General features: G+C 33.8%; 2 protein-coding genes across 3 annotated transcripts in view; one reads left to right on the forward strand and one right to left on the reverse strand.

Moving 5' to 3' along the window:
- The window catches only part of klar (klarsicht), a 245,474-nt gene that overhangs the window by 24,094 nt on the left and 197,211 nt on the right, over positions 1 to 24,169 (forward strand). The gene's annotated exons all lie outside the window — the stretch shown is intronic.
- On the reverse strand, positions 13,486 to 14,214 carry LOC149899742 (uncharacterized). The gene has a single exon (XM_090114043.1). It carries the CDS (start codon positions 14,212 to 14,214, stop codon positions 13,486 to 13,488), a length of 729 nt encoding a protein of 242 aa, XP_089970169.1.

The raw sequence follows: 24,169 nt of genomic DNA on the forward strand, positions 1-24,169 counted from the left end.
CGTCGACAGGCAACATTTTTGTCGCCGTGCGCGCACTTGCATTGAAACCAATAGATAGGGCGACAGTTGCGTCGCGGGCTTGTCTCCGAACCCGCGGACAAAAAAGTCTCCCGGGAGTTGCGTCGCTACGTACGCGCACTTTCATACTAGCCCATGGCTGGAGAGACAAAATAGTTGCGGAGACAAAATTGTTGCGGAGACAAAGTTGCTCGTGGGCGCTCGCTCTAAAACGTCTGAACAAGTTCCATTTGAAGTGAACTTTACCGATGCTTTTAAAATGTACGTGTAGCGATAAGACCTAATATCGTAAAGAATCGAGAATCAAACTCATTGACCCAGTTTTTATTGAGAATGCCGTTATTTATCCGTCTTACGGCTATGCAGAGAATCTTTGTACGTTTTGGTTGAAATCACACATCCTAATTATTACATGTAGGACTAAATGGACTGCTTGTACACTTGATACTTCGTGTACGATAGGTTTTTTTCATTTTTGTTATGGAAGAAAAAACGCAGGGACGTGCTTATCAGATGTTAGGTACGTGACCGTTATAAATTAGATTTTTGAATCTTTATTGCATTGCGTCCCGTGGACGATATAGATGTAGAAAGTTTCCTTGCACTATAGCAGGTTTAATAAAATATTACACGCACAAGAATACAGTTACAATTAATTGAACTAAACCTACGATTAAAATCCAAAGTCTATAATCAAAGTAGTAGGTAGGTGCTTTCGACTAACAAGATCGTAAAGTTCAGCGTCGTTACACGTAATTGATATTAAGATGTTAACCAAACGGTGGTTTATTTGATTTCAAACGTCACTATAATTACGTACATTATGTGTAATCTCTCGACTGTTTAATCATACGAATAACAGTACCGGTCGACTTTCTTCGGGTATTGTTGTAATGTAATTATTATCGGAGGCAATTACAGTTGCTTCCCAGTAATTAGTGTATGTTCTGCCGCGGGTGCATCTGACGTAAACTATGGTGCTTCGAGAGTGCTTAATGCCACGTTTATGTAATAGGATGTTGACCGAAATGCATAGTTAGAGAGCGTTATGTGATTGAGATGTACGTTATTATTATACCTATCTAATAATTTTAAGTTTTTGTTCTATATTCTAATATATCGTTAAGACGTTAACTAATCTACAATTATCGTTAAAAACTGATTTAGCTTCATAATAATTTCATAACACGTCAACTGATAAAAATGGTTTTTGTCACGAAAGAACAAAAAAATATGTAAATTATATCATCAAATTCTAGTCTTCCGTACAATAAACATTCGTAACAATAAATTCTCCACAAAGCCTCATTGTGTAGTTATTTGGATAAGAATTTCATTCATGTTGTTTACTTAGTAACAACCGCACCTAGTAAAATAAAGTGTGTTGTATCCTTGGCCCCCGCGTAGAATCTTCGTACGAGGGCGTACAGTATTCAATTATCTTATTGGATAATGCATAATAGAACAAAGTGGAAATATTTATTGGTTTCTCTTGCTATTAAGTGAATTATTGCTATCATTCCATTATAGTTTCATTCAAAGGAAAAATAAAAAATCCAAAAGTGCACGCCTCATAATTTTTTTTTTATAAATATTTATTAATTATTATTTTTGTTTATTTAATAACAATTAAACCACATCGAATCAGACCCTGAAAAATGAAAGGGTTCTATTCCTGAGCATACTCAAGCGTAAGAGAAAAAAAAAGACTCGATTAGTAAAGTATTTCGGTCGCTATCGTGTTAACAAGAAAAAGGATCCGCACATACAGACACACGGACGTCCAAGACAGAACTTTTTTAAACTGTTTTTTAACTAGTTTAAATAACAAAAATGACATCAAAAATATCATGAACGTTAAAAATAGTGTTTTTTCTTAATATGTGTGTGTATGTATTATCTTACAAGTGCAATGTATGATACATAAAGACATTTTAAGTTTGAAAAATCAGATGTTTTGCACGAAGTGACAGTAGTACCCACCTCAACGCTTCGCTTATGAGGCGTGCGATTGCCACATTACAATAGATGCTATCGTTATGATCCTTATCGTCAAGTTTCGATGAATATTGTTCGTAATTCATTGTTAGAGATAATTTCTAAGTCAAGGTAAAACAAATCGATATAAAAACAACCTCTAAAGTATTCATTCACGAATACCGACGGTAATTATATTATCGGATTCACGTACTTCCTTCCGATGAGTCTTCTGCCCTTGAAGGGCAGGTGGCCCTGTTCACGGCCATATTAGTGAACAGTTTAGAAATAACAGGTGCATAGTATTCAATTATTATTATTAAATCGATACTGAAGTTTATAAATGGATTGACTGTATAGTCCATTGAATAAAAAGTTCTAGAGTGCGTGAGTTAGTAACGTAAGATGTTTCTTCGGAAACATGTCAAGAGTCCCTAGGTAATAAACATACTAAAACCCCGGGACACTAGGAGGAGCCCCGGAGTGGGGGGAGGGGGGAAATGGGACCATTTTTTCATTTTTCGCTTAAATCTCAAAAACGGTACATGTTAGAGAAAAACTTTCAAGAAAAAGTTGAAAGGCCATAAAATTATCTACAAGTTGTACCTCAATCATTTTTTCCTATATCCTACCGTTTCTGAGTTATACGCAGTAAAAGATGATTTTGGCTCAAACAATTTCCCCATACTACACATCAATCGATCAAAAAATATTTATTTCTTCCAAAAAACTCAAATGTGCAACTTGTGACCGGTACTGATAGATTGCTCATAATTAGGTCTATAATCGGTAAAATAAACACATTCCTCCATGGAAGCCTTTAGGAGGAATCGATTGTCAAAATATTATATTAGGGTAGTTTGAGTTACTGAACTTGATCTTTTTATTTTTTTCTTCCAAAAAACTCAAAAGTGCAACTTGTGACCGGTACAGATAGATTGCTCATAATTAGGTCTATCATTGATAAAAATACCAGATTCCACGACGGAGGCGTTTACGGGGAATTGAATTTTGATTAGGGTAGTTACTGAACTTGATCTTTTTATTTTTTTCTTCCAAAAAACTCAAAAGTGCAACTTGTGACCGGTACTGATAGATTACTCTTAATTAGGTCTATAATTGGTAAAATAAACACATTCCTCCATGGAAGCCTTTAGGAGGAATCGATTGTTAAAATATTATATTAGGGTAGTTTGAGTTACTGAACTTGATCTTTTTATTTTTTTCTTCCAAAAAACTCAAAAGTGCAACTTGTGACCGGTACTGATAGATTGCTCTTAATTAGGTCTATAATTGGTAAAATAAACACATTCCTCCATGGAAGCCTTTAGGAGGAATCGATTGTCAAAATATTATATTAGGGCAGTTTGAGTTACTGAACTTGATCTTTTTATTTTTTTCTTCCAAAAAACTCAAAAGTGCAACTTGTGACCGTTACAGATAGATTGCCCATAATTAGGTCTATCATTGATAAAAATACTAGATTCCACCACGGAGGCGTTTACGGGAAATTGAATTTTATTAGGGTAGTTACGATACTTGAACTTTTTATTTTTTTTCTTCCAAAAAACTCAAAAGTGCAACTTGTGACCAGTACCGATAGATTGCTCATAATTAGGTCTATCAATGATAAAAAAACCAGATTCCACCATGGAGGCGTTTACGGGGAATTGAATTTTATTAGTGTAGTTAGTTAAAAAGTTCAAGTATCGTAACTACCCTAATAAAATTCAATACCTCCTAAACGCCTCCATGGTGGAATCTGGTTTTTTTATCAATGATAGACCTAATTATGAGCAATCTATCGGTGTCGGTCACAAGTTGCACTTTTGAGTTTTTTCGAAGAAAAAAAATAAAAAGTTCAAGTATCGTAACTACCCTAATAAAATTCAATTCCCCGTAAACGCCTCCGTGGTGGAATCTAGTATTTTTATCAATGATAGACCTAATTATGAGCAATTTATCTGTACCAGTCACAAGTTGCACTTTTGAGTTTTTTGGAAGAAAAAAATAAAAAGATCAAGTTCAGTAACTCAAACTACCCTAATATAATATTTTGACAATCGATTCCTCCTAAAGGCTTCCATGGAGGAATGTGTTTATTTTACCGATTATAGACCTAATTATGAGCAATCTATCAGTACCGGTCACAAGTTGCACATTTGAGTTTTTTGGAAGAAATAAATATTTTTTGATCGATTGATGTGGTATGGGGAAATTGTTTGAGCCAAGATCATCTTTTACTGCGTATAACTCAGAAACGGTAGGATATAGGAAAAAATGATTGAGGTACAACTTGTAGATAATTTTATGGCCTTTCAACTTTTCCTTGAAAGTTTTTCTCTAACATGTACCGTTTTTGAGATTTAAGCGAAAAATGAAAAAATGGTCCCATTTCCCCCCTCCCCCCACTCCGGGGCTCCTCCTAGTGTCCCGGGGTTTTAGTATGTTTATTACCTAGGGACTCTTGACATGTTTCCGAAGAAACATCTTACGTTACTAACTCACGCACTCTAGACCCCCCTTGGAGGGACTCATTCGATGGACTAGTATCAGTGTGAACTTTTTGTCGCTTCCATTTTCTTTTTTTGGAATTATGCTTTTTATTTGGTATAATTTTTTATCAACTTTCATAATTCGCTTTTCTAAGTTTTATTATTTTTCCTTTGTGATTTATGTAAGTCAGTCTTTCATAACATTATAAATAAATAGTGACGATATTATACAATTTCGAAATGGCACGACGCCTTCAATGTTGTAGTTGATAAGCAAAATATTTTTCGATAGCTTGGACAAACCCATAGGACAAACCTTTGTATACTTCCAATCTTATTCTTTATTACATTAGATATTTAAACGTTTGCATGTGTTAGTCATTTGTAATTTTACTTTAATGGTAAATTGAAATGTAAGTCAAAATGGTGCAATAGATTGATTGCAATGCACGTAAAATATAGATAAATAAGTGTTTTTTGGTAGTGCGGGATTAAAGTGTGAGGATGAACTAAATTGTGTTTTTTATAAATATTTAAACATTTCACAGTTTTTGATAGTATTTATTGTTGCTCTCTGCAGTCAATATATCTATTGTTTAGTATCGAAGGAGCGAAAACAGGGCAACTGTTATGGTTAAATGAATATGCGGGTACCAATTTCAACTCATGATGTGATATTTCGTTTTAAATGAAAAACAAAATAAGAATGATTGTCTAGCAAGGATGATCATTTAATATGATTTATTGATGAAATCGTGCATACTTAAATTTGGTCTTAATGGAAAAGATGAAGTTATACAAATGAGCTCCTACTTCAATCATCTTATATAATGTAAAATGCCAAATCGTTATTACTCCAATATGTGTAACGATTGTTCCATTACTCTCTCCCGATGATATTAATGAACGGTGGTAATCATCGGCCTTTAGTTTCGAATCACGACAAAGTTGTGCAATAGAAATTATTCATTCGTCTAACCACATACTTTGTATAGCAGAGATTGTTTTATCGTCGCCCGGGGCAGTCGTTTGTTGTGATATATTGTTGTTCCGGCTTTACGTTATTATAATTTCATCATTACTGATTATATTAATTTCTGTAGCGTAAATGATAAAGTACTAGATGCAAGGAAATTAATTGATACTGGGAAATTAGTGCTTTGCTACATAGTTGTTTCATGATTCATTAGATACATTTATATGTTGCAAAATTTGCTACACGTAATAAAATTTATGAAAATTAAAATTAAAAATCGAACTATTAAAAATAACAAGGATTATGATATTTTCTAGCACTTTTTTTCAAGTTTGCATAGAAACTTACGATTTTAATTTAATTATGCGTGAAATAACTATTCCAGTATCTGATAGCAGCTTAATGATCAAATGTACTGCTCTATTCTAATATGAAATAGCGAAATTGAGCTCAATAATAAAGATTAAATATTAAAAAGGTGATTCACATATGAATGTTTACACACTCGATACCGATATGGCTTTAATTTGATCCCGCACGGCCGCAATAATCGGAAGGAAAAAGCTGATGAAACACAACCGAGAAGCCATAGCAGCGAGATAATCTAGCTACTGCTAGACAGGCGGACGATGTGCTGTCGTTGGGAAATTGTAATGCATTATAATTATTGCGAGTTTTACGTGCTAAATGTGGTTGTTTCTTAACTGTATCAATTGAAACGTTTGTGGTAATATCATGATTAAAAATGGTGAGACCCCTTTGTTTTCGTGGGAAAGGCTGGCATTTCTCTAGATTTTAAGATGTTTCAACAGGTAATTTTTGAAATAGTTTCAAATATTGCTATTGGGCTCAGTGGTAGCAATTACTCGTTTGTCTGACAGATTCTTTGACGTCTATCTAATTGTTACTTCCTTGCCGAAGTATAACCTCCAATTATACAGTGTATAAATGTGTCAAGCGACAACATTAAGCGACATCTCGAAGCCGCTAACACCATTTAAACCGGTTAAACTGTGGAACGTGTGAAACGTCTAATTGGTTTCCATTATTGTACAAACCATACACGAGTGGATATGGTGGAAGTCGGATCTTTACTCTATAAGTGCCGTTCTTGGTAGCATCGTTTGGAGGAGATTTGTAGGCGTCTGCTGCTATGCTTTCTTTTGTTCTTAATTAATCTCTTAAGTCTTTCGTTATATTTTCCTAGCTAGAAATCAATTACTGTGTTCATTTTATTATGTTCATGAGGTTATTAGTAACAATTTACAGTCAGTACACTGTATAGTTGAAATACAGGTAAAAATTTTCATGACTAGATAATTTATTTGCTATTTCTGCCGGCGACTTTTGTCTTTGATGAATTTTATTGCTATGTTTATGTTTGCGGAAAATAGCGCATTTCTAGTTTCTCGTAAAACTTTAATATATTGTGCTATCAATTTTAAATGTCTAAGCTCAAATAGTTTTACTTAACGGTAGTAGTATCGATTTCTTAATGCAGTTAGCTAGTTAATGCAGCAAGTAAACAGCTGTTTAAAAAATTTGCAGTGTATTTCAATTTAATTTCTTTTTGATTAATAATGGCTATAAACATTAATGTTCTTGTGTGTAGATCGGCTTTCTGAAACGCGTTAACTTTATGGGATTCCAGTTTGTCAATGATATATATGAAGGTAAAGGTGTTTAGTTACACCTACATTCATCCGGTATCGAAACAGTTATCTTGGAGTGATTTTCATTTGATACGGCCGTAAAATTGTTCAGGTGTGAGGTTTGGTAATAGTAATAAACTAAAATGATAGTTTAGAAATTAGTATACGTATACCTATTATAATTTTCCGATTTTATGGAACTGTTATTTTTGTTTATTCATTACCGAATGGATAATAAAATGTTAAAGTAAGTTAAGTTTATCTCGCTTCGAATGTTTAATAGAAATCTTAGATACTCATGAGGAAGCAAAGTAAGTAATTAATGATCGGTGTATATGCAAATAACAGATGACTGACGGAATAACTACCAAACTGAATATTATATTTTTTTATCACGTTTTATGATGTAATTAATATGAAACTAAATTTAAATTCCATCGCTTTTATTATAATGTTATGTTGATTTTCACTATTGATGAAATTCAAGTTTTATTATTCATAACTTCAATATTTCGCTTTTCCATTTTGCATTTACATAATAAATCTATTTAATAGATATAAACGTTATTGATACGCTATCAATCATATTTATAGCAACGTGGTTACCTCAAATGCTTTTATAATATTCTGTTTATCTTTCGACGTTAAATTGATTCTGAAGGTTCAAATTTGCTCGCTTGTATATTTAGCTTGTAAGTATGTTTTTCGTTCCAGTTTTATAATAGGTACATTACCAGTTTACGTTTTTCTCTTGGTACGTGTGAGATAAAAAGGATATATATCTTTGTAAATATTTAAACAAATGGCAAGCCACATTATTTAGAAATGTAGAAATAATCATACGTAAAGAAACGTCTCTCACCTGTCCCAAACATAATAAAATCCTACCTAAAAATATAAACATTTGAACATCGTTCTTAACTTCGCAGTGATTGCATCAAATCGTATAGCTAACACTGGTCACCGTCAGTATACACGGTAAAATTGTCAACTCGACGTGCGGAACAGATGTGGAGGCTAGTTTTTGCAGTGGTCATGTGGGCAGTAGCACCAGATGATCGACAGGTTTGGCGCGGGTTTCGCGACAGTTGTCAATGTGTGTCATGTGTGTGACGTCACGGCGTGCTTAGTTAATACGGGTGCTAAATGTTTGTGTGCCTTCGTATAAGAGAGACTTGTTAGTTTTGCCAGACTAAGTTATGTAGGATTTTGTATGGTATCGATACTTCTCCGCGAATTAGTGATATGAAAACGAAAAAGGTTGCATAAGTCTTTGACTGAACATTTTATTTTCTTCAGACAAGTAAAACGATACATAAGTATCGAATTCTGCCCTAAGCCATAAAATATTCACACTGAAAAGTACCGCAGCCAGTACCTACCTTCTCGTTGATCTCATTTAAAATACATTTTGTTATAAAATTTCTTAGCATTTCCTCGTGTTATGGAAGTAGGTATCATTAATTGTTTGTTCGTGCATTGTGGCTATGAACGCAGACCGCAACCACTCGGGATCAATATTGCCCTACATAGTTCATTTCACACTTTCGCTCTTGCGGCAATCGCTCTAAGAATACATTGAACTGTTTTATTGTGCCTATTGTGTTTCCTTCCCTGATAAAGGAGTATGTTCTCTTGATAAACGGCAGATTGGTTAGTTGTAAGTAGCGGTGTACGACGTGGCAATGCATTGGAAACTGCATAAGTAAAGTTGTGACTTGTATTTCATTTTATAGCACGTTATGTAATAATTTAACTGAATTAAGGGTCACGATTTATTATATTTTTAGGTTTTAGGATATGTATTATGTAATTAACATTAATCGTTAATCGTATGTATTTTTTATAAGTTTGCAGATTATTAATGTTTATTTTTTTGTTTACAGGTAAGCCTGCAATAACATTGATTGATAAATGATATGTAAGTAAAATTAGAAAATTGAACAAAACCAACCATTTCACAAAACGAGTGTAATCTCGTTTAAATATATTGCATTAGAAATAGTAATGTTTAATGTTGTAAGTCTAGTAGGGTCGCGCCATCAACATTGCCTAATTGTAGGCACAAAACAAATAGAGCCCACTTGTTATGTTTGCGCTCACACTCGATTACTATGCCATAGTTAAGTCTTCACAGTTGTAATTTCGTAATCGGCGTAATGTTTGTACAGTATGTGTGGAACACGTTAAATTTCTCAAGCGTACGTTTTCTCGGAACACAACAGACGCGTATTTTATATTGCTTGTTCATCATTCTGAGTAATTGCTATAGAGGCGTTTTTGTTAAATTGTCCTCTATATTGATGGCTTTGCTTTGAAATTTGCATTGAACACGGTGGATGTGAAATTGCATTGCGTTACTGGCTAGTGGCTATCAATTGCGATAAACTTTATAGCCCTTTTGTTGTTATTTTATTAAGCTATTGCATAGCTTCTATCGCGGGCCTTGAGCGCGGGGACCGAATCCAGAAATTCCGTAACGAAAAAACCTCACGCTCCCCACTCCGACGGGCACGGAGGTGTGGCTTGAAAGCATAGCATGCAATAGCTTTACCGCGGCAGTCCCCGAGTGCCACACGTCTTTTTTTTAATTCAGTAACGTTGATTTTATTTAATTCTTAAAATTGAAGTCTTCATACTAAAATTATTTTCCCAATATAAAGATAAATTAAGTGGCTAAATTAGTTGTAGGTAGCTTTAAGCGGAATATAAGAATAATGTAGATTGTAGAGCTTTAATCACAGTCCTCAGAGACAATCATAAATCCATAATGGCAAATTCAAAAAGACTTAAAACCGTACCTAGTTGGTTTTGTTATAGGTAGTTCTAAAAACAATCCCAGTCGATATACTACAATATTTAAAAAGTATAAAACCAGTGCTGATATTTAAAAATATAATGCATTTGTTCACCTTACAATGTCTGACGGCCTTCTCAAGTCCTACAGTATGTTCATGAACGCAAACAAAAATAGTAAAGTTTGTATGGGCGTCTCTATATCTAATAAATAGTTAAGTAATATTCTTACGTAGGACTGGAGCACGTGTTGTGGTGACTCACAAGTGTAAGGCTATACCCAATGAAAGTTTAAGGAGTTATTCGAATTTAAGTAACGAACCATTATTATATTCCTTAACCTTTCTTACCATATGGGTGTTTTTCTAACAGGGATGTGCTATGCAGCTATACTACGAAAATGTAATAGCTATGCTGTGAAACTATGTGACAGTTTCCACTGGTAGATACTCGCTCGCTCCGCTACCTAGGTAGCGCTAGCTAGGTAGCGGAGCGAGTAAGATATGCTATGAAGATGCACAGCTCTAGCTAAATGATGTATTGATACACCACTGCACGAATCAATAGCACACATCCTTAGCACGCTTCCTTCCATCCGTAGCCTGAATCCATACATCATCAGTTAATACAATTACGCTAACTGCTTCCCTAATTTTAATATAATCGTGATTTACACTAAGTACATTTCTTGCTCGTTACACAAATAGGTGACTTGCCAAGAGAGTGGCAACTGGCGAATAAAAAGCAATAATAACAACTATATCGTTCGTTAATGGTATCTATTCGTTGTGCTCGGCGATCGTTTGTATCATCTGCTTTCTCAATAATGTACAAATTGTTTACACAAACTTAACAGCACTCATCACCGGGCTTTCACTCGAGATGAAAATTTTCTCGTTATGATAATTGCCTTGTGTGATGTGCTGGCGGTTTGCTTAAATTGATTATGGGTGGTTCTTGTTTATAGACGTTGTGTGATGTACAATGCGTTCATTTGCTTTGATTTTGTGTGAAAGTATGAAAAATTTGATGTCGTTTGTTTCTATAGGTACTTATAGTGTTTCTTTTAAACGATTGCGTTTGGTCAGCAATTGTTATTGAAAATCTAAAACGTTACCAATTAATTATCAATTAAAAATAAATTATGAATAATTTTCGATAGAATCGAAAATATTTCAAAAATTGTTAGTAGTGATTTATCATTATAAGTTATCGGATTATCGGATGTCGATTATTACTGAGCTATTATAAAACATTTACGTACCTACATCACGTTTAGTTCCCCGAGGGACGTGGCATTTCCTGTCGTTGTTAGAAGACATTTTGTAACATTACATATTATCATTATCTATTAGTTAATGTATGTCCGGTACATTCTTCAGTAATCTATCGAAGTCATCGGTCGGTATTAACGACGGCGAAAGTATCTGAGTCCGGTTTAAAATAATTTACCATAGGATATTGTTCACAGCATGAGACGAAGCCTTCATTGTCCAAGATACTTTCATCGCTATTCAGCTGTGGTTTTATTGATTTTCATACTTTGACACTTGGCTAAGTTTCAAGAAATTGTGTTTTTAGAATTGTTATTATAAGTTTGTCTTTTGTTGATGTAAATCTTAACTGTTTTAAGAAGTCTATCGTAGATTACCTTTACTTATTACTTCAGATGTTGTTTAATTCATTGTTAAATGTTCATTAGTATTATCGTTTCTATTCTACCCGTTTTAATGTTTACAATTGAGTTCTCGTGAGATTGTTTAGTGTTTTAATTATATATCATGTCCAACGCCTATGGCACTTGATTTATCGTTATTAACAATTACAGTTCTTGCTTTTGCATAACACTTAATTTACTTAATGCCATCGTAGCTACAAGAAAAGGGCTGTTTAAAATATACAATCATCTTTATTACTCTGTTATTACAAATGGTCTAACAACAGTAATAGTTGAAGATCAGTTATTGATTGATTTCGATTATATATCTCGGTACCTTATCTGGACCATTTGGCATTCATATGAAAGTGAAATTGAAATTCTGGGTCTGACTCGCTAATTATTATCTTCTACGGAGCATTAAGTGGTTCAAGCATTTTTGCAAGTGATTAAACGTAATCTGTAGGTACTGGTGCGTGTCATGAAAGCGTATTTAAATGAATTGTATTAAATCATTCAGATCTCTTTGCATTTGAATGGTTAACTTGTAAGATTTTGCAATTCTAGATCTGATATTTTGTTATATTTTCTCCAATGAGATTCGTTCCAAATAAAGTTTGTAATAGCGATTGTTCAAAACAATATGCTTTCGTCGTCAAGTTTAGTTCTCACTCTTTGGTAGTTATAATTATTCTTCTATAATGAACTTTTATAACGAAAGTTTATTAGATTTTAATTCGTGGTATTAATGAAAATGCGATATCTAATATAAATAAAAGCAACATTCGACCCACAATAAAGTGCTTTCTAGAGATAAGAATTAAGGCAATCCAACATCAGTACAATCGCTTGGAATTATTAAGATTGGCGTTAGTAGGACGAGAGTATTCTTCTATTTGGTAGGCAATTTAGATTTATAGATATCTCTAATCTATCGCACGGTATTGGATGGATATTGTGACTTATTCAAGAAATAGTGTTTGATATTATTTCGTAGTATATTGTGTTCCCTGAAAAGGATTTTATATGCTTTTGCTATATGAAGATAAAGGTTAAATTTTACCTACTGATCAAAAAATGTATTGGGAACACCTATATGAATATTTAATTTTGTTCTAGTGCCTTTGTTTGTGTTGTGTTGATTTTATTAAGATGGTTTTGTTGCTCTTTCGTCACATACACATGATAATTAACAGGATCACTCGAACTTATTAAGTCTAGAGACTGTTAAATTGATCACATTAGCTATTTTAATTATTAGCTAGCGTATCTAAAGGAAAAAGATTTTAACTAAAGGCTGTAAAATATTTAAAATTACCACCATTCATCATGGTTTAAAGAGCTAGTGTGTAGTAGCTAGTTAGAGATAATGAAGTAATAAAAGTTATGTTAAATTTAACGCGTATGCAACTAACTAATGAGTATAAAGTAAACAATATTACCATAATTGATATAGGTCGAATTTGCATCACCTAATTCCCATCCAATTATTCTTTTAAATACAATCCAAGTGAATAAGGTAAAGAAATATTTCAATATCACATTCACAGCTTTGTGCATTGATGATGTGATTCTTATGTTAATTCATTGCTCTAACGGATTATTTGTATGAGCTGCATATTTCTGTGACATGCTTTATTTATATTCTTACGGTTATGTGGGAATTCTCTAATATTTTATTAACTATACAGTTAAGTCTGTGGGGGTTCAAACTTCAGATTTGAGTAAGAGTTATGAACGTACTATGTTATTTGCATACGATGGAATTTTTTTTGAAACCGTGTAACGGGTCTTTTTTTTTTTTTTTTTTTATAGTAACCCTAGCAATAGGGCAGGCGACTCACTTGATGGTAGGTGATAGACGCCGCCCATGACGATCACAACGTTGGGAACACTGCGATCGTATTGCCGGCTTTAAGGTGGAAGTTGGTTTTTCAGGAAGGTGTAGGCTCTTTGCTTGAAGGTTCCCATGTCGTATTGGTTGGGGAACACGGAAGGTGGTAAGTTGTTCCACAATAGTGTAGCTCGGGGCGGGAAATGACGTGTGAAACGCACGGTTGTCGAGCGCCATGCATCCAGATGGTGTGGATGATATTTTTGCTTGTGTCTGGCAGTGCGGTGGTGGAATTGTGCAGGTGGTATTAAAGAAAATAATTCCTCAGAACACTCCCCGTTATATATGCGATAAAACACGCACAGAGACGCAACATCACGCCTCAAAGCCAGAGGGTCCAGCCGATCGGTGAGCTCAGGTAGATCGACAATGCGGCAGGCACGACGCTGAAGGCGGTCAAAAGGAAGTAACTGATACTGGGGTGCTCCAGCCCATAGGTGAGAGCAGTACTCCATGTGTGGCCGAACTTGGGCCTTGTAGAGTAGTAGGCGATGAGCTGGCGTGAAGTACTGTCTCGCTTTAGCGAGCACCCCAAGTTTCTTTGAGGCTAATTTAGCCTTATCTTCCAGATGACCGCGGAATTGTACGTCACTAGCAATGTCGATACCGAGAATTCCGATACAAGGCGTGGCTTTGAGAGGAATGTTCTGGAATGTAGGTGACACTGCGAAAGACCTCTTTTTAGCCGAGAATACGCAAACTTGCGTCTTTGAGGGGTTAAACTGGACAAGATTGTTTTGACCCCACATTGAGACGTTGTATTGAAAAAATTATTGATAAAGAATTATTGATGTAGACTCGCTTGCTTGATTGCCAACAAACAATTAAAAGTAAACGAGTAAAACGCTATGTTACGTTTTGGACGCTGCTTTTTATAGGCTATTAAGTTGTAGTTATTCATATTAAATATCTCGATTAACTCGGAGTTTTTAACGCTATTGAATGCGATCGTTATGCTTATGGGTGGAGTTTGTTAATATAGTGGAGGGTTTTGATACATATTGGTTTGGATATTTTATGAATCGAAAAACCAGTTATAGCCAGAGTCTTCATCTGATTGTGATAAAACTCGTATGCGGCATCCGACCGGTGTGCGGTTATTTTGGTCGGTTTTTGCGAAGCTGTGGTCAATCCGAAGAATACTAAGGAAGGAAACCCACATCCTTTCATTGTTTGTGTCATCTGGACTGGCTTTTTGTGTGGATCCTGTTTTGATAGTTGTATGTGATCTGGGAAGAAGATCAATTGCTGATGCGTTATTTGGGTCACAAGCTTATCACCTATATCTTATGAATAATTCACAAGAAATATGTGACACACTTACAGATGTACTTTTGTATTACCAATATAGGTAACATAAAACATGAGCATTCTTAACGTAAACAAACTTTGATCCTGTTTATATTTATTTCGGGATTATAGTATAGGTACTTTATTATAAACGTTTTATTGTGTTAAGCGCGATTATGTAGTCACATTTTCATGGCTTCGGAATTATACGTACCTATCATCTTAATCTCCAATTCTTGTGAAGAGCTTCCTACACAACATTGTATAGTTTCTTAAATAGCGCAGTTGTTTGCTATACTTTACAAAGAATAAGATAAACTTATACACGATACTTTACTACGAATACGATACTTTACAAAGAATAAGAGAATTTGAATAGATTGTGTAAGGATTAACATCAGCAAGTCAAGTGGCGCCAAAATTATGAAACCACTGTTCGTGTTCAGTCGATAACCCACATTTCCTATCTCACTGCCGCTCGTAATACATTCAGTTTTCTCACGACACCCGAAGTAAATCTGCTACGGTATAAATTCGAGTTGATTTCAATCGGTCACGGCTTGTTTATGTGTTTTTGCGATACGCCAGTTCTGATAAATTGATCGCTTGCCGGCGAAGACCTTTATTCTAATGGTTCCCATTCTGTAAGAGATTACGCTAAAAGACAATGTTCTAGTATGGCATACGAGTGTATTTAATTGGGAGATATAAGTGGAAAGCTAGAAAATAACTTAGAAATAAATTGTTTATGTAGCGTGTAGGTTTCAATAACTGTTTTATTACCAAAATAAACAGATTGTCAAAATATTACGAAAGTCAACATTCTATGAACCTTGTATGAACCATTAGATGTATTGTAGATACACAAAAATTAACATTATCGGATTAAAAGCTACTATTTTAGATTTTTATATTGTTTCTCTGTAATGTATTAAGAATCAAAAGCTTTAAAGATTCAGAACATTCAATCCATCAACGGAACTATTCCGGTGCTATTCGGTGGGGATCTAAAGATTTATGCTTTGACACCTTTTATAGTAAGTAGTAAAGTGTTATGGGTAGCTTTATGGGTTCGCGCCGTTAACAGGCTCTGTAAACCGTCTTCTTTCAACGTTTCCAGAACTTATTTATTTAATTAAAAGCTTGCTTGTGCTTGTGTAATTTCAAACTATTTTTATTGAACACGTTGCTTATTTATTGTAATGAAATGGGTAAGAAATATCTGGAGAAACACGAATGGTTTATTTCTTTATTGTATTAAAGTAACGTGTTATAAAGATTATTATATATGTCTTTGCTTAGATTCTAGAATTTACATGCATTTCCTTTTGTTAATTTTGAACGAATAATGCAAATGCTCGTGGACCCGGAAAAAACTGGTAATGAAAAAGCAGCAAATGTACTCGTCCATATAATTAAACGATACGATGAGAATTCAAATTTAGGTACACGATATTGTAGGTGTAAAACGTGTCTTATAAGAATTTATTTTAAAAACTAATCCGTAGTTGTATCTTAGGATAGTACCTAAATTATGCATGAATGAATTATTCATGTATTTTAAATTAAAAATAAGCCCAGGGTGCTTTTAGTTTTTATTCCAAATCAGTATGCTCAGTTTTATACGTTTTTCGAATTGAAATGTACTTAATTGAATAATCTACTGTCGTGTGGTTTACGATGAGTTGGCGCCAGTTCTTTTTATAGCCAAGTCTTTTGATTTAAATTCACTTTTATTGTCCACTACTACCATTTTTACATGAATATCACGCTGTACCGACAATTACTAGCAATTTGAATGTACATATCTTCTCGATACTCATTGGTTTTGATGCCAGTGAATTTTGGAGTCGAATTTTAAACCATACCATTAAAAGTTATCGACTTTTTTATGAAATCGTTGAACTTGAAATGAGAGAAATCTTAATTAAAGCTGGGTTGCATTGAGTGATTTTTTTGTGTGAAAATTATTAATTTATTTTGCATTGCACTTTTTCTCTTTAATGCAATTGTAAATCGGATGTTGTCATCCTTGCTGCTTCCATAATTAAAAGGTCATCATATAATAATTATTGAGAATTGAACGTTATTTCTTACTTACGCTCAGTTATTTCATAAAAACACCTATTCTTTAGTAATAGGGATTAAAAACAAAAATCCCACACTCATCTCATTCTTAATAGCATTAAATAGTTGTAATCGTTTGTTTAGTAACAATGTTATAAATACTATTATAGACATAGACGCGGCGTTGTTCATTCATAATTATATTCTCCATGTAATAGGAAAATCCGTTTTATTATTTTAGGTTAATCAGTCAAGCCGGCCAGATTGGTGTCAGGATTAAATTTATATGGTATCTTATTCACTGTTTATTTTATTGAATAAATTCTGAATTAAGTTTTGTTTGCGGTTCGATAGAAAGGTATAGCAAATGTTTGGATCAATATTTTAATATTGGATTTCTAATATCTTGCGTAAACAGAAGTAAGTTGTGTAGAGTGCTAATATTATTTTGGTTACGTGATATTTGATTTTCTTACTGTCCTAGAGCAAATAACTATCAACACGGATATAACGATTGCTTAGAATGTTAATTGAAATATTTAACTGCTGGCACGCACATATTTTTGTTTACCTTTTGAATGAGAAAAAAAAGATAGCACTTAGAACAATGAAATTGGTTTATTTGAGGCAAGTGATGTGCGTGTTTTAATTTTATTCTTTATAATTGGGCCCAAACATTTTTTTAATGTGTTAAGTTGAATTAAAATTTTTAGATATCGTTATTATATCATCTTACTTTTTATAAGTAGTTGGCCAACCATATTGTTCTATCGTTTAGTAAGTGAACTCGTGGGTTGCATCTTATTTTCTTTTTTCCACATTATATTTAGGTTGCGATTGTAACAGCGTGTAGGCGACGAGCGATGAGCAGATTTCTTTTATTTGTATAGACATGGTTTCAAAACTTATTTACGGTTATGTGTGTTCCATATTTAGGTATTTAATGTTATTAATGTTCAACTTTGTTGCGAGTTATGGAATGTAATGCCTTTTACATAATAATAAGCTCATTATTATAGAAAAAACAGTGTAATGGTTATGAAAAGGATATAGTACAAAAGATAAAAACACCGTCGCCAATGTCCAATAGCTTTCAGTTTCGATGATCTATTTTTGAGGTGAAGTAAAAAATATGTGAACTCGGCATTTTCGAAGTTTTTACCGCTTAAAGTACACAACACTTAGTACAAGTAACTTTATGATTCACAGCAAGCGTGACTAAGGATACAAGAATGATGTTTTTATATAGCCATGTGCTTTGATATGTTTGTTTGATGTGTGAATTAAGAAGATATAATCACGTAGCATCGTTGTAATGGGAATAAACTTGCATAATGAGATATAGAGTTCAAAAAGAGCAAAATTTCGAACAGAATATGTAAAATTTGCTAATACATAAATATAATTATTTTTTATAATGCTTGCAGTTGCATAGGACTGTGAAATTAATGTCAAAAACAGTTACTATTCTACTAATTTAAGTCTATGATTACACAGTTATGTAAAAACATCCGATAAAACTCATTCAATATTTTTACATACAAGATTAAACTCTATTTCGCAATTCATTAATCAATCAATCGCAATAATCTAGTTTCATATTTATTTTATGAATCAATCGGATTACTTGATTACAACCTACACTAGATTGCGACTTAATTGCTCCAGCATAATCTGCGTCAGGACCAAAAACAACGACTTGTTTATAAATGAAATTAATTTGTTATGAAACATATTACTCAGTCAAGATAGTAAGTAATTTGAAGTCTATTAATAGCGCCAGCTATTAGACTAATAGTCAAGGATTGGACTTAAATGAGTTTGATATTATGCTCTATTAAACAATTTGTATTGATCCATAAATGTTGCAGTGGAATTAAAGTGTCTCTTTTAGTTACCGTTAACTGTGTTTTAAATTCTTAATGCATTTATCGTAAACATATGCTTGAATTAATATGCAATTCAATATATTATACAGTAGCAGAAATACAGTTATTTATAAGAAATTAAATATATAGAAGTTGCGTTCCCATATATTTTTTCAATACCAGTTATACGTGATAGTTTAGTATCCAGTGCTTGATGATTTATCTCGACGAATGTGTCTGCTGCAGACGCAGTATATTTCTCCATAGAATAATGACTTGTATAAATTGCAGCTAAATCGTGAACAGTTTGTCTGGACGTAATGATAATAAACTGGGTGTGACCAGTTGATGGGCTGGGCTAGGGTTGCCTATGGGTCTAAAAGCTTATCAAGTTTAATGTGACAGGTAAAATTTTTGATAAGTGGGAAGATTATCCAATGCAATGTTGGCGTATGACATTGATTTGGCGTGGAATTGATTTATTCACTTTGACACGCAATGCCATGATACTTCTTTATTATTTGTACACAATTACAGGCCTCTTATTGCAGTAGAGTTATAGATTACTAAGTACTCTATGTTGAGTATTTGACTCCCCATTAGGTAGTCTTATCCTAATTCTTAATGAACCAACGAAGGAAGTATCAATTAATTAAATCCAATCAAGGTGGCAGCCCTACGTCCTATAGCGTTTTGCAGTAGTGCAACAGTTTGTGCAATGTAATCGACAAAACTCATAAACTCAACGAAAGAGCAAGTGTTGGGGTACAGAGGTGAAAGGTTTTATTGCCGTGCGATCCCGATACTAAGTGAATGTTTAGCTTGTTAAGTTTCCGAGTAATTATTACAATATTCGTAAGCTATAAATAGTGGGCGAAAGAGACAGACGTAGCAGTGACGAGGATAATTTCTTATGGATGTGCTAGGCTTTGGTTATTCTAATTGAGGACAGTTGTGAAACTATAAAAAAATGTTGAATGATAATATATCTTTAATTGTAATCAACGTAATTGAAACGTAATGATTGCAATCAACGTAATAACGTTTATCTCATACTACTGAAGAAATTCATACATATTTATTTAATTTCCTTGTAGAAAGTCACGGAGATGGAAGTAAGGACGATTAAACGCAAATCGAATATATTTTACGAGACGTTAATGAAAGCGACATTTAATTTAGTTATAAAACTGTTAATTTAATGGTTTAGAAATTCTTATAAGCTCCTGAAAGTTCAATCACTACATTACATTTAATAATTTAAAAACAGCAGTTCTTAATTTCCTAGAATATCAGAAAAACAATATAAACAATCTGTTAACGTTGAAACTTAAATAGAAACAACAATGCCGTAAATCTGTAATTAATTATAGCTTTTATTGACAGGAGTTAACATTAAAATACTTACTGGAGTGGCACAGGGACCCAAAGTGAGTCTTGGCCTCCGACAATAAGAGCCTCCATTTTACTCTATCCTGCGCCATCTCTTGGCGTAGTTGTTGCACACGAACATTTATTATTAAATTTGCAAGATATATGTTTGGATGAAAAACTATTAGTTCCTTTGCGCTAAATATGTACACCGACCGACAGCGACGCGACGGTGGGACAGCCTGTATAATATGTATATTTATACGTTTTAATTGTTGCATTCATTAAAAATTATCCAATACAGTAATTCACATAATTGATACTTGATAGTAGCTACATATGGTTTTGTAATCGTGGTTTTTATAAAACAAATATTTGTGACAAGGACAAGGACTACGTTCGTGTTCATATTCTGTACCATCGATATAGCACACCAGGTGTTACTCGGTATCCGGCACAATTACTTATAATTATTAGTGTAATTATTTTTAAATTGTGCCCACAATCCGTAGGTTTATCAGTTGTCCTGTTCCCAAAGCACTTGGTCTTGCTCAGTTCAGGACTATACAATCTACATGGTTTTGCGCATGAAATGTCTAGACATATCTATCTTATACTAAGATCTTAAATCTTACAAGTAGACAATATTATAACAGTTGTTGAATGACGTCATATCAATTGTACTTGCCTACGAGAACGGTGCAGTGACCAAAAACGCGCTTGGCCATGAATCGACCTTTCCTTACCGAGCGAATGAAGGCTGTGCACTTATGTTTGCTCTTATTTATTTAATTGTAAAATGTAATGAGTTAATCATGTACAACCTATATATTTATATTGATTGGTAATTAATATAGAAATAGTATTTTTCAATTATTTTATTGAATCCTTATACCGTATCTACATAGCATTATTAAACCACGTTAAAAACTTATTTATATTTTTATTTTTTTTATTTATATGATAGTTAGATAGGTATAAGATAGGTCACAGATAGTTTACTTTCGACTATAAAAACAAAATGAAAGATGCGACTTCAAATCATTAGAATAGCGAAAGCAATTCATTTCACAGCGCAGTGTTAGATTGCCTGTGAAGAACAAGCGCCAAATCTGTATGGAGTGTATGATTGATTAATGATAACTGCAAAACTAGCTTAGCACAGGTACTCGAGGATAAAAATTAAATGTATACGCTAATGATTTTAGAAAGCTACCCGGAAACGAGCGCCACACGAATCGCCAGAAGCGCCGCGGTCAGCTGTATGTTCTGATGAGGATATTGTTTATTGTTCCGTTTTTATGGATGTGGCACATTGATTGTCGCATCTAGAAGTTTTGGTTCGGTAGCATGATACTGAAGGGACTTGAAGTTTTTTAAGTATCTTAGTCAAAGGCAAGATAGGCGGTATCTGTTCTGGCAGAAGAGATGTTCTGATCAATTACGGCTGCTTTTTGTTACAAATGACAATTAGATTAATATTTATTTATTATAAAGCATTATTCCTGAAGACTAGAAGACCAATCGGCAATTATAATTCATGGACCATGGTTATTTGTTGTTGATTGAAGTGACAGTATCTGAGCATCTAGAACATTCTTCTGTTTACTTCGAAAATAACTTGTCGAGATGTTTTCAACTGTACTGCTACATTTCTCATCAGTTTGTAGGTGTAGTTGTTTGCTATAGTCGTGAACTGTTATAATATACGTGTTGTCGCTTTGATTGGAATTGAGGTGACACTGTATAATGGAAGTTGTATCGAGTCTATGAATAATTGAATTTATATTGGGTTGATGATATCCATTCGAGCTTTATACTTGTTTCGTGGGATTGCTTCGTGGTTGACTTATTTAAAAGGAAAATTCGTTGCTTATAATATGGTATAGAGATGTATTTTATGGATTGCTTGTCGATGAAATATTAGCAAACTGCACTCACAGTTCAAATTTGAAGGTTAATTTGAGTAATTATTTAGTAATTCAGTGGTTTTAAAGTAGCACTAAAATCCCAAGGTCTACCACCACTATTAAATTATTAATATAATGTTTAACGAAGTGTAGGCAGGATTAATAATAAAAACATAAATTTTGTTAATGTGATAATTATGTTAGTAACTTGTTATATTTTTTTGCGTTTCGACTTTACTACTATATTAGTTATGCTTCCTTTGGTCCATAGAAAAAATTGACGCGAAAAAAATTAAAATTAGTTAGTGCGTTACGACCAGTTTTTATTGAAATAGAGCAACAAGTCAGCATTAACTTGTGCTATAATTATAACTTAATTGTACACTTGAATACATTATGTATAATTATAATGTACCACTTGTCTGTTTGTTATTCATTAGGCTCTATAAGTGACGAGATGTCTTAGCATTTTAAGAGCTATTTGCGTTATGTAGCACAGGATTTCCGCTGCTGCTTATATCTTAATTAAACGATTTTATTTCAAAAATAAAAATAAGCTTTTGTGATGTTGTTATGAGATTCCATATTTATAGGAGTGATTTATACATTTATTTATTAATATCTACCTTTATCTATAGAATTTTCTATTGAATGAGTTACAATTTTTATTCTAAACGGATGCAATGTCACCTGGTGGGCTGGTAACCTAGTAAAAAAATAAAAAATTCAATAGAATACCTACTGCTGACACAAAAATGTCTAACAATTGAATTCCAGCTACCAATGAAAGTGAAAAGCCGATCACGTGATAGGAACCAAGAGCCAAACCAAATATTATGGTTTACTAGGAGTGCCGAGCGGCTTCATCCGCGGACGAACCCGCGTATAAAATCAAGTACTTCTATAGCTCATGTTTTATTCTGATGTATAACCTATTAGTAGGGGAGCCCAGGATGCTAAATGTGGATTTACTCGAGCGTCACGGGAACCTATTAGAATTGGTAGATTAGACCATAGCGAGAAAAAAAGGTCCTATAATGTTTTCACTTTTAGCGGTGGGGAAGGGTTTTTTGATTTTTTTTAATTTAAAAAAGAAAAAAATTGGCTTGGAAATACTCAAGCGCGTTAGATATTGATATTTTGCATGCTCCAGGACGTCACTGAAAAAAAGTATACGTTAATCTGACGATTTAAGTGGCGATTTAATCGCTATGAAGAAAGGGTAAAAAATTAAAGTAATATTATTCGAGCGCGTCAGATTAATATATGGGGGGGTTAATTACAATATAAGAAGTCCCCATTTCGCTAATCTGACGATTCGAGCTCAACCTTAGGGAATTATGGATTATTCAAATTTTCCAGCGGGGCCCCTGAGCGCACCCACCAACCATAACTGCTCATATTGACTAGAGGTACTAATGAATAGCTAAGGTACCGTCCCTTATAGTAATCTGACGCGCTCGAGTAAATCCCAAAATCCCCCTCTTGGCCTCCCCTACTATATATTGCTGTAAATTTTCATCCAAATCCATTAAGCAGTACTTATTTAATTGAAAGATTAACAAACATACATCCATCCGTCCATCCATACTTACTAACTTACGCGTTTAAAATATTAGTAGGATAAAGTGTCGTACAGATGACGAGTGGCCTTGGTAATAGAATGCCGCTCCTAGTGAGGTAACGCGGAGACCTCCGACGGATTAGGTAATCGATGTAACGAATCGAGATAACAGATCGCCAAGATTCTAACTTTATCGATGCTATCTTATTCGATTGTGGAATCGATTTAATGTTTAATAATGTGGTTTATGTGGCCTAATCTCGGGTACTGTTTAGAGCTAAATGATAGGTCATTATTGTTGACTGTATTTTTACAACGTCAGGAAGGAAATAAAACCTTGAAGGAAATAAGCTAATATTTGGTGCAAAAACTAAACACGATGGACGTGAAATGGGAAATTTGAATGAAGTATGGGGAATGGCAGTCACGCGATAATGTTATGTTTACGCTTGTTATTAATAAATTAAATGCTACAAAGTAAAAATCGTTACAAGACAGGATAACGAAAGGCTTGATAATGCAGAAGATTTCGTCAGATATTATAGAACATAGAATAGCCAAAAGAACAAGACATACCTTAAACGTGCAATCAATTTCTTAGAACGATTCAAACGAAGCATGAGTTCTTTGAAAC

Source organism: Colias eurytheme, chromosome 20, assembly GCF_061535395.1.
Source record: "Colias eurytheme isolate Ceu_HAF_F1 chromosome 20, ilColEury1 Martin Lab GWU primary, whole genome shotgun sequence".
In the NCBI taxonomy this organism is placed as follows: Eukaryota; Metazoa; Arthropoda; class Insecta; order Lepidoptera; family Pieridae; genus Colias; species Colias eurytheme.